General features: G+C 30.6%; 1 protein-coding gene across 2 annotated transcripts; it reads right to left on the reverse strand.

The window, feature by feature from the left end:
• Positions 1 to 4,754: 4,754 nt before the first annotated feature.
• Positions 4,755 to 11,751, reverse strand: LOC107612873 (protein BONZAI 1). Of its 2 annotated transcripts, XM_088496320.1 has the most exons (17): positions 11,375 to 11,686; positions 11,212 to 11,259; positions 10,086 to 10,234; positions 9,944 to 9,992; positions 9,428 to 9,484; positions 8,925 to 9,110; positions 8,709 to 8,843; positions 8,135 to 8,196; positions 7,955 to 8,033; positions 7,741 to 7,866; positions 6,578 to 6,702; positions 6,326 to 6,407; positions 6,113 to 6,250; positions 5,861 to 6,025; positions 5,503 to 5,616; positions 5,325 to 5,421; positions 4,755 to 5,249 (listed from the first exon to the last, which is right to left on the reverse strand). In XM_088496320.1, the coding sequence occupies exons 1-17, from the start codon at positions 11,522 to 11,524 to the stop codon at positions 5,155 to 5,157; spliced, it is 1,857 nt and encodes a 618-aa protein (XP_088352446.1). In that variant the 5' UTR covers positions 11,525 to 11,686; the 3' UTR covers positions 4,755 to 5,154. The 2 variants fall into 2 exon arrangements, with proteins under 2 accessions (XP_088352446.1, XP_016170125.1); XM_016314639.3 differs by lacking the exon at positions 6,578 to 6,702 and having other exon boundaries at positions 6,326 to 6,402; positions 7,752 to 7,866; positions 11,375 to 11,751.
• Between the last annotated feature and the right edge of the window lie 1,224 nt (positions 11,752 to 12,975).

The raw sequence follows: 12,975 nt of genomic DNA on the forward strand, positions 1-12,975 counted from the left end.
TATCATTCTCGTTCTATAGAAAATATTTCATTTAAATTGTAAGAAAAATTATAAATAAATGTATTGATGCATCCACGGTTGATTTTGTGCTTTTGGAGCTTGTACTTGTTCTCTAAATTATCGACCTTGTTCTTGTACTGCTGTCATGTAGGACATTCTGTTAATTATTTAACTTTGAATTCATGATAAGACTACATTGAAGCTAAATAAAACTTTTTTTAATTCAAATAAAACACTTTAAATCTTAAAGATCAAAACAGAATTATACCGTAAAAAACTAATTTAATACTTTACTCTTAAATAATATTTTCCACTATTTTTGCCGAACTTAAAAGCGTGAGTTCGAACTTCAAAGTCCAGACATACCAAACTTTATTATTGTGTTGGGAGAGTCCACAAAAGGCTCTTACATTATATAATTATATTGTTTAGCAAAGTTTGATACACTATTATGTCGACAATCCTGCTTTTGTGTTTCTAAATCGGGGTTCATTCTTTTTTGGCGTTTTTATTCAATTTATTTATAAAATAAATTATCAAAGAATAAAGTAATATAAAAACTTAAGAAAAAAGAAATGAGAATTAGGAATGTAGTATGTGAACAGAGACCGATGATCACCAAATAAAAGTATGTGAACAGAAACCATGCTATATTGGTAATGGAAATGGTGGACATTATGAGCAAGTAAAAATATTTGATTATTTTATTATATCAGATTTGATTATTTTAATAATTAATTATTTTATTAAAAATATGTAAAATAACATGTATAAATGTACAAAATTACAAATACATAATTGTTTTAACAAAATGATGGTTATCCCTTTAAATAATTTAGGAAAATTGTTTTAAGTGTTGTCTAAAATAAGTAAAATCATTTTTTATTGCAAAGGATTCACACATGATTTTAATAACAGCATAACAAATGGTCCAATTTTTCAATCAAGGTGAAGATATAAGAATATTATTTAAAATTATTTAAAAGATTTACGTTATTGAGATAAAGAAGAGTTTTTAACGAGATAATTTATGATTTGTGCTCAAATACAAGAATGATATATGCACCAATGTTTACCGAATTTTACACTAACAAACTAAATTTAATTTAATTTTAACAATTAAACAATAATTTGATATTATCCTTAATAATTACATTGTAAATATATAAGATTATCATCTAATTACATCTTAGACTTATTAGATTCAAAAACTCAAGGTAAGAACAACCAATGCAAATAAACATAATAGTTAATTAGCATTATGAGACTCGAAAACAAAACAAATTAAAACATGCTATGCAACAAGACCGCTCTAACAATCATATTTTATACTGTGGTAATTTATACGGAGTTGTTTTCATTTGAAATTGATAATTAAAAATTATTAGATAATAATTTAGTCAAGCATATCAAATTTTCTAACAATTTTCGATTATTAACTTTACATGAAAATAGTTACATCTAAGTCAAAGTCTCTACCATTTTATATTCTTCTAGATGTTATATAGTTCTATTATTATCTACTTTTGTATCACAATAATTGAATGAGAAACTCTTGGGGCAATAATTTTTACTTTTTTAGTATTTTTGGTCATTATTTGATCAATATAAATATTAAATTATTTTTAATAAATAAATTTTATTAATTCATGTGTGTAAATTTTAAAAAATATGGGTACAAACTGTATTAATTCATAAACTTTAGTAAATATAGGTGCAAACTATATGTTTCTTGTATGCAAAACTCCTATAAATATAAGTGTAAATTATTGCTCACCAAAAATAATAATATTTAATTATTTATTGATCACGTAGCATTGCCCTAATTGAATATAAAGCTATCAAGTGCACTAATAATACAAATTCCTTATCATTATCAAAATTAATACCTAATCTAATCTTTTGCCAAAGAAGAGGGAAATGAATTATGTTTGTCTTGAAATGTATTGGTTGGCCGAAAAAACTACATGAATTGGTAAGTGAAGAGTGGAGTTTGCTCCAGGCTTTAAATCATTTGAGTCATGGCTGATGATGTTCCTAATCATTTTTACGCGTTCAAGAATTAATGAAGTGGAGCACTATCTAGATTCTAGATTCTAGTTCAACAAATGTCACATAATTTCGTGTTGCTACAATTAACAAATGTTCTGAAAGCTCGATGATCACACGTTGAATGAAGTGGTCAAAACACTGGTTTTAAAGTTAAATAGTTTAATATCGTTGGGTGTTTCGTTTGTTTTTGACGATATATGTTGTCTACTTAATTCATATAAAATGGATATTTTTTTTCTTCAACAATAATGTTAGGGAGTCAATGAGTTATAGCTCAAATGACATAGTCTCTCCATACTCAATTAAGAGGTTGCGGGTTCGAGTCTCCTATCTTTGGTAAAAAAAAAAAAAAACAATAATGTTAGGGAGACAAAAAAAAAGTCAGAACTTAAAAAAAGTCAAACTATTTTTGATTAATTTTTTCTTGACCAAATATTTTTGTTTTTTCAAATAGAGATTTTTTTTAAAGAGGTTCATCTTAAAAGTGTCTTAGCTTGTGCTATGCTAGGTAGACAAAAAAAAAAAAAACAGTCAGAATTTGCCTTATTTAGCATTAATTAATTATCACAACAATTAATAAATGCTAAATAAGGCAAGTTATGACTGTTTTAGAATGATTTTCTTTGGTTACCAAACATTTCCATTATTTCTCTTTCTATTAGCTTTGTGTGGCTAATTTAGTTAAATCTCCCTCTGATTTCGAAATATATAGTTTACCTATAAAAAAGTCTAATCAAAATGTAACTAAATTATTTCACATACATATTGGGAGATATATAAAAACAACAATAAAAAGAATACTTCATCATTATTTAAATTTTCACTACTATAAAAATTTCAACTCACATTATTTAGACTATAAACTTTATGGATCAAGCTCCACTAAAATGAAAAAGTTAATAAAATTATAAAATAATATTTTAATTACCTTTAAATTAAGATAATAAAATTTATAAATAATAAAAGTTACAAATTAAAAGATAATATGCATTATTTTATAACTTTAGTAACATACTTATTTTAGACAATCTTTTTTCTTCATTTATGTGGGTATATGTTTTATCGTGGTAAAATTGTTAATATTATTATTAATGAAATAATTTCTTTTAAAACCTACTGCAACATATTCTTTTTTAGCTTTGGGTTTTTTCCCCTTAATTTTGTTCTATGAATAGGATATGCACCATCAATAACACTATTTATATAAAAATATTATTATTAATTAATTATATATTTAAATTATTTTTTAATTAATAAAATAAAAAGAGAATACATGTTAGTTTTTAAAGAAATACTAATATCAAAATAATGTCTATTATAAAGGATATATGAATAGCGGAATTGTATGTACCACTAAACACAAATTCTCATTTATAGAAACTTTGATGAGTTGAACAGTTTTCAAAACTTTAAGATTTTCAATATTCAACCACACTTTCCAAATAGCTCTAAGAATCGATCACCGGACCAACCAATTAAATTGGTCCATTCGGTATGATTTTCTGAGCAATAGAGTTAACAGGATCTCTTCCAAGGAGAACGAATTTCAACATCGATTAAGAATTAGTTTCACATCTAATATTTGGCTCAATCAGTTTGGGATTCGGATCACCAAAAGTGTACACAAAAAAGGTCATGACAAAAAAAGGAACATGCCGAAGGCGAAATTCCTTATAATGTTATTTCTCTTTATCTTAACTGCACGAGCAATTCATCTAGAAGAGAATCAGAATTAAAATTTGGAGCGCCAATAATTAATTCGCGTGTGAATATCTCATTGATTAAAGTTGCTTTATTTGAACTACTCTTATTGTCATGATTGTGCATGATAAATAGGAGAATAAACAGCTTAAAGCTTAGGGAGAGAAAAGACAGACAGATAACCATACACACCAAAGATAAGATGTCTACGATGTAAAATTTTTATGCATTTTCTTGAAAGCACAACTATTTCTATCTACATTTAACAAGATATAATTAATGAATAATATTAGAGAACCAATACTATCGCAGCTACTTTAAACCAATATTATAGTAGACTTCCAAAAAGCTCAGTGCAAAGCCGGCAAAAAATTAAGTTTTTATTGAATTTGAATTTTGGATGTTTTTTATTTTTTAAAATTTCATATATTTTTTTTCTAATGCTAAGTGTTTGTTGACTATATAATATTGGCTCTCAAGACTTCTAAAAAATAATCAATAAATTATACTCATATCTTCATACCCAATGGTTAAACTCTCTTTCCTCTCACTCTAAATACCCTCTTAAGTGTATTTCCAAATTTTACCACCTTTGCTTTTAAAAGGAAATAAAAAGGTTAACGAATATTAGAACGTTAATATATTAAAATTAAATTCTTATTCTTTCTCCCATGCGTGTTTTCTTGGTTGCTTCTCTTTCAATACTTGAGAAACAATCTTTTTTTTTCTCTTTTCTATTTCTTTGGGTGCATTTCATATGTAGGATTTGATACCTTTTCAATCTGATGCTTTGATTTTGGTACACGATTCCTGGTGCATGAACATCCCAACTTTAACAAGTGGTTTGTCGGCAAAAGAGGAATTCACCTGTTGCATATGTGCTATTACTTTCCCCTTAAATATATACCCTTAAAATTCAAAATTCAAATATTCATTAGACCATTAACAGCAAAAGAAGTGGTATAATGAACTCACTAATAGTAGACTTTAGCAGTGCCGAATTTTCTGAATTCAACATTTTCTTGTTCATTCCAATACCAAATACAATCTAGATACATCCACAAAGTGCATTTCGTAAAAGAAAATATATAATAAGCATACATGGTGTGATAGGAGCCAACTTTTGCTCTATAGAAGAAAACATGGACTTGTAACAAAAATATTTTCCAGGCCAAACAAACAACCTAGAAAAAACAAAAAGAACATGAACACAACACAAGGAAATGATAATCATAAGGGTTGATAAGATGATCTTACTGGAGAACCCTTCTTGAGCATTAGCAGAATGCAAGAGTTCTTGACCCTTTAGTCGAATTAATCAATTCATGATACCTCGGAGGGTTGAGGGTAGCACATTGATCAAATAAATTGAACATTTTAATATGTACAGTTTTTACATGACTAGAGGCTCGGTTGGATGTTTCTACTTCGCACGTAGGTTAAAAATTGCGTTGGTAACTCCGCTAGAAGCGCTTGAACTACTGAAATCTCTCCACCTGCAAGAGAAAGAAGGTTATCATGCTTGATATTTCAAGAGAAATTTGCCAAATTCCTTGCAAACTGATACTTACTTTGAACATCCCGATACGGAACAAATTGGACTATATCACGGGAAGCAACGCGTCCAGATGAACTTTCAAGGGGTTCTCCCTTGTCTGCATCCAAAACCTGTGCAACAACAAAGTGTGAGCCACATAATTCTTGTAGTGGTCCGGTCAGCATCCGAGAGAACATAAGTTGACGTAATACCTCCATTTCTTTGAAATCAGCTCCTCCTACTCCAACAATAAGAATTGATAACGGTAGGTCCGAGGCTTTAACAAGAGCATCTTTTGTTTCTTGGAGATCTGTCACTACTCCATCCTTGGAAATATCAATTAAATCTCAGAGCAGAAGTGGAAAAACTAGGCAACAGGAATATCTTAAAAAGTTCTCAGGTATCAGGAGTAGGATCGTAGAATTGTATGCTTTACCATGCATAATATGATAGCACTAGCATGCCACAGAAAAGCTTACATACAAAGCAACGTAAGTTTTATTGAGGAACAATGATAACTACTTTCAGGGATTAATAAGTAATTGAAGACTGCTACATATATTAACTTACTGTGATTATTAACAAAACAAAGTACTTCCTTCCACCATTTGCTACAGAATGGCTGGCAATCAGCGCGGCGTTGCTTATGACAGGTCCAAAAAGAGTCGGCCCTGCAAGAGACACATTAAGTAAGGCACTTGTGTATGCCGTCATAATTCCTTGGATCCCTTCCACCTGCAACAGACAGAAACCTTTTAATTAAATAACTATTTCAACATTACAACACAAGCAACTGAGCAAGATTGTGCTTAGAAGTTCTACCTCACAGTAATGACTGCTTCCATTCAAGTTGAAACAATGGGAGACAGGGCCATCAATTGGTCGTGCTCCAAACCCCCATGCAGGAAACCGCTTGTCTGAGTCATAAAACTGTATTACCTCCCCAACCTCAACAATTGCCTAAGAAAAAGCATTCATAGCACATGGATCAAAATTACACAAACTTATTAAGTCAAATCAATCATCATTTCTTACCCTCTGGTATGCATTTTGCCTCCCGGAAGGATCAAGATAATGTAAAGAATCTGGAAGGCGTGGATTCCCATTTGAAGCTAGTCAATAAGAGAGCGAAAGGGGATAAGAACATATTTCATTCTTGTCATTCCAACACATGACCAGCATCTTTAATGAAAGTGTGAAACATATATTACTCATTTAAGTTTTGTCTTCTTTTATCTACCTAATGAAAATAATGCTCGGATGGGGTAGGAAAATAGAGAGAATAAGGATGGGGAACTCGAAACAGGCCCCAGAGGGTTGGCATTTTGGAGAACCCCAAAACACTCCCTCAAGGTAAACTGGACACAGCCAGAGTCCTCCACCCAACCAAGCGCCCTAGTGGGGAATCGAACCTAAGCATTAAGTGATGAGAATAAGTGTTTAAACTATTGAAGCACTAGCATGGGAATAGATTTGATGATGAAACTAAGGCTGCGTTTGTTTACAGGCATGAGACACTGAGACAGGGACATCGAGAAACAAAATTGTGTTTGGCAGATGAGAAATGGACAGAGACATTGTGTCCAAAGACACTGAATTAGTGTATTTTGTGTCCATCATGATAGGAAAGACACAAAGACACACTAACAAGAGACACAACTTATTTTTCATTTTTTCTTTCATTATTCTTGTTAATTTTTTATAATTATATTTTTCTTCCCAAATTTTTGAATGAAAAAAATGAGAATAAATTGGACTTTCATAATTTATTCTAGTTTATCATCAAACAAAATACAAGAATACTAATTTTTTTTGTCTCTATCCTTTGTGTCTTGTTTTCAGTGTCTTGTCTTGTCCTGTTCTCAGAACAAAACCAGTCTAAAAGTTGCATTAGCTTAATAATATTGAACTTTTAACATTATTGTAAACTTTATAGTGTCAAGAATCATTTTGCATTGCTATTCTATGCTGCAAACACTTATGTAAATTGGAAGACTAAGAAAGATCATCTAGTGCCTAGATGAAAAGTCAAAGAACAAAACTTCATGTGTCAGCAAAATGTTTCAGAAAGAAAAATTGTATAATAAAATTTTGTCATTTTATACTCATTTTCGCAGATGTATGCTTGAGAATCTGTGATGTAAATATAACATGACTGGGAAAACTATGAACAATATGAAAAAAATTCTATTTCTTTCAGATAGGATGGTTAAATTCTATGGCAAAACTGGATATCCTACAGTGGATAATCAGCCTTACATAGGACTCGAACAAAGTTAGGTATACTCTGAGAAATAAATCTAAATTAAATCCCAAAGAAATCCAATCCATGATATATTGGACACAACAAATTTCATCTGGTAATATTGTAAGAATAATAATATTGACATCTCATCTCGATCACTTGATCATTATATAAATGTAGATCAGTTTAAGAAGTTTAAGGAAACTTGTGGTGTACCTGTAAAGTCAACAGCCACCATAAAGTTCAATTCAAATCCCCCAGCCACATAATCCAGGAAAGTATATTGGACACTTTCAGTGAATTTGTCCACAAATAACTGGCTGTTTAACACCTGTATTATAGTTAACTATAATTTTAGTTATGACAGAGAAATTCACCAAAAAAAATCAATTTATATTAATATAATAAGTTAATACCACCTTGTTAGGCAGAAATAATTTTTCTCCTTGGCCACTGGAATGAATCTTTTCCAACTCCAGCAAAGATCTCTTCACTTTTCTGATAAATCAAGAACAAAAGCCCTAATATGCATTTAATTAAGCTAGAAATGGAATTAATGGAAAAATTGCCAGACGCCGGCAAAAGGAGCTGGTTATTACCCCATCAGATCATGTTTGCCATTGCTATTGAAGTTATAGCACTCTATTATCAAAGGACTGTCCTGTATATGATTAGAATTTAAAATGAGACAGCTTCAATGATGCATAGAACATAAAGCCAAAATGTAACATAAAAAAGAAGATAAGACTATGTGATAGACTGATAGTTCATTTGCATGGAAACATGATATGTATGCTTTCACTGCACTGTTATCTGCACAACATCCTAGTACAAGCATATTTTTATGATATGAAAAAAACACTGTATGCTAACACCAACACTCTATTAAATTAACAAATGCTGATATGAAATGACAAAACTACGAAAGAATAATATTTTTAAATTATGTTATATGCCTTAGTTCATGAACAGGGTGCATGTTTTGACCCCAGTGCAACTTGATCTAGTGACCTGCTATTTGAGGAAATCTTTGAAACAGAAAGAACATGATATGCCACTTTGCTTCAATTGGAAATGGAAACTAGAAATGCCTATAATAAAAGTATGATTGCCATGCTAGTTTTTCAAGTAATGGGTGGCCACACTAAATAACACAACATTTAAGTTATCAACCTTGCCTCCTACTTGTTGAATATTCAAGAACACTGGCTTCCACATTGGGTTGAGATCATTCTTTATAACTTCTGTTTTGCAAATGGGAATTTGCATACCACCTTCAACCACTTTTGATATCAGTAAAAAAGGATCCTGCAATGCAGACAAAAACAAGTGTTACTCATAACTTGCACCCCTCATATTGTCCTAAGGGAAAAGGAAAAAGGTACATACACTTCTTGAGAATAGATCTCTATATTCCAAATCCGAACACCTGAAAATCATCTCTATTGCAGTCTTTGAGCTAAGAGATTCTTCACAATGAACTAAGAGCTTCCCATAGTTCTGTGAGTGGGTTGATGTGATAAAGTCATCTCTGTGTAGATCTAACGTCAATGATTGATCAAATCTTGTAATTATCTGCACAAGCAACTTTGTTAATGTATATATAGTTGTTGGGATGCTAATTTAATTTGACTAATGTATAGACCACATTACTTTGAACAAACAATTAATGGATCACAAAATTCTAAATATTCTTGCTCATTACAAATGAAAATATAACTCAAACAGAACTGTTGAGCATTTAAAATTTCCAATCATCATATATTTAGAAAATATAATGTGAGATGGGGAGCAGTCCAAGACAAATCGATATAATTGTTAGTATAATGGATTTGCTTCTTAGTTGACAGTAGTACAGTACAAGAAGAAGAAGTTGATAGTCAGTATGTTACCTCAGATAATGCACAGGTCGCCTCACCAAGAAATTGCTGCTCTTCCAGCTTAAGCATCTGCACAAGGCAAATAAATAGTTACAATCTACCAATCTAGTCCTTTTTACACCTGCTCTAAGAACGTTTTATCACATCTAATGAACTAACAAGCATACAAAAAGGTCCACTTGGCAAACCAATATCTTCTACTGCAATGATCCATTTTTACTGAGTACACATACTTTATGTTTCTCATAGCATGCCCTAATTACTTCTAAAATTTACAAGTTCAAACAGCTAGAATAGCAACATCTAAAACGTATTTATCCCCAATGAAAACATTGACAGAAACATCACTCAGGAGCTAACTTATAACAAATAGTATTTGTTAATGCATCTATAAAATTTTCAGGAAAGAAAGTGAGGCACCACCACACCAGAAGCTACTTGATGAGAAACTTACTTATTGGGACCATATCTTAATAAAAAAAAGCAGGACAAAAAATTCAAGCACACACACCATCATAAACACTATACCTTCACATCTACATTGTGAAACTGAGTATCAACATCATACACACGAAACCTGTGATGAAAGAATTTTATAGAACAGTTCCTGGTGAAACAAAAAAATGCTCATCGGCCTTGTTAGGAGTATACATATTGTATTCAAACTTACACTAAAACTTGGACAACCTCAAAATGATAAATGAGGGTGTGTTTAGTAATCCATGTTGGATCCAATGAATTTAGAACTACTTCTGTGCGCCCAAGTTCCTCAAGTGCTCCATTTTTTCCTTTCGTATAAAGAACCAACATTGGGTCACTCTACAAGAAGAAAAATTAATCGTAATATGTTGTAAATTTTCTGTGATGGATGCAATATTCATGCAGTTGAATGATAAGACTATTAATTAACAGAATCTGAAAGCATAATTTTAACTTATCGAATAAATGGTAGTCCTATAACCAAAGGAACAATTGACATGGCCCCAGTGATTCATGTGGTTTATTTGTTGAACTATGTTAAATAAGAATTGATATGTTAAGTATGCCTTGGTCTCTTATGTCAGTCTGAGGATCTATCATAGTATACATTTTCTTCTCGTCTACAACACAAAGGAAGTTCGACATTATTTTTTTATTCTAGTAAATACAATTAGAGAAACAATTCCAATGTAATCCATTATATATATACGCACACATAAACTTTCTTTGCTTTTACTTAGCATACTCTATATTTGGCCTAGATTATTGGATTTTCTTTCCTTTTTCACTGGGATTCAATTGCATGCACTGGCGTCGGACAATATTTAACAATGTTTACACCTCAATCAATTATTAACTGCCATACAAGCAACACACTGAAACAGTCAACTTTTAAATCCACTCAGTACAAATTATTGATTGATTCGTTGATAGATACAATACATTCTAATAATTTCTTGCCAGAGATAGCAGCTTATGAATCGATGATCCCAATCCCAGAAGCAACTAGCTACTCGTTACCATGAGCAAAATACAAGTAATTCAGGTTGAAGTTTTCATGAATTTTCGTATTACGTTACTTGTAATGATCAAATCCATGTGATGATGATGTCATGTGCGTATCAAATAGAACAGATCGAAACAAGAGATAATTCTGGTATAAACTAGATATTCACAACTTGACATCATGTAAACTCATTAATTAACCAAGAACAAAAACACAGAAAAATTAATAACGGAGCGAACGGAACCGCAACAAGTTAATTAACTAAACAGAAGCATGAGCTTCAGATTCACGAAATGCTTAACCAACAAACCTTTGAGAGCACATCTCTATCGCGCAATCCCGAAGCGGAGAACAATAACTGCACAAAAAAAACAAAAAAAAATGAAGCAAAAAGTTCTATAGCCGAGAACAAGAAGAAGAAGAATGAAGCTAGTTCTAAAGCTGAGATAGAGAAGACGACGAAAAGGTAGAACCTCGATCTGAGAGAAGAGGCCGCGGTGGCCTCGGGAGCGGAGGAAGTAGTCGACGGCGTCGTTGGCGGTGTCAGCCTGATGCCGGAGATCTCCCGCAGTGGTACCGATGGAGGCATGGCCACCGGCGACGTCAGAGCAGCAGTTTCCCATTGGAAATTGGCGGCGGTTTGAAACGAAGTGAGTTGACTCAGTAAGTGAGTGTTATGCGTCAAAATGAGGAAAGGGAATGTGAGCCGAAAACGGAAACTGCGTAATCAAAGGGAACGAAACTGGAGAAGACTACGGTCACTACTCACTACACAGAATCAGAGTGAATTTTGTATTTCAATAAAAATAAAAATAAAAATAAAAAAATAAACCAACTTACGCCTTGTACTAAGAGATACCGTAGTCCGTAGGCAACTAAGAAAAAAAAAAAAATACCGCCTTGTACTAAGAAATATGGTAGGCAACTAAATAAAAAATATTAAAATACGAAAAACCAATCGTATAATCATTTACGTTAATAAATTATAATTCAAATAACAGAATTTTTTTATACTCACTTAAAAATTATGAATTCGAATCTTATTTTTATTTTTAAAAAAAATCATATAAATATTTACACATATTGATATACATTATTTATCTCTTTTTTCATATATATTTTAAAATTTTAATATATTTTAAATAAATAATTAATTTAATAATAAATTTTAATATATACATTACATAATTAATTTTAAATTTTTAATATGTATTTTATGAAGATAAGTCGATAACCAATATTTTGTATATACTTAGTCTGATGTTTTTTATTTAGTTTATTTCAAAAAAAATAATTTTTCTCTACTTACAGAAAAAAGAGATCAGATATTTAGTTAGTTGATTTTTTATAAAAAAATAAAAATATTATATATATATATATATATAAATTAATTATTAAATTAATTATTTTATATTTATATATAAATAAATATAATATTTAATTTATTTTTAATATATATTTTATATTTTAATATATTTTATATTAATGATTGATTTAGTAATTAAATTTTAATAATTAATATACATGTATGATATCAGAAAAAGACATAATCCTCAATTCAACTCATCGAAAGTAAAGCTAAATCAGGGAAAGTAAAGCAAAATTATAGATAAATCGTACTTGTAAGGTAGAGAATTCTTTGGTGCATATTATCTAATTCCTTTAAGAAAAATCCAATCCCCTTATTACTAGCCTAATTTTATTGGCTTTTTGAGATGAGTTCTATTTTAATCTTTTAGATTGATGGGTTACATTGTTTTAGTTTTTGATTTTTTTTAATTGTTACAATTTAGTTTTTTAGATTTAAAAAAGTACATTGATATAATTTTTTGTGTATTTTTTGTCTCTCTGAACTCAATATTGTTAGTGACGTAGCTCAAGTCTTGTTACGCTAAATATATTAAAACAATGTTGTACGTATTTCAACGCTAAAAAAGGCATTAAATGGCAGTGTTTAAGGGTTTGAACAATACTAAAACATTATATCCCTCTCTTTTGAACAATTAACACTCAAACAACATCGTTTTGTATCTTCTTTAGCGTCAAAATACGTACGATATCGTTTTAATATGTC

Source organism: Arachis ipaensis, chromosome B8 (assembly GCF_059453495.1).
Source record: "Arachis ipaensis isolate K30076 ecotype BB chromosome B8, ASM5945349v1, whole genome shotgun sequence".
Lineage (NCBI taxonomy): Eukaryota > Viridiplantae > Streptophyta > Magnoliopsida > Fabales > Fabaceae > Arachis > Arachis ipaensis.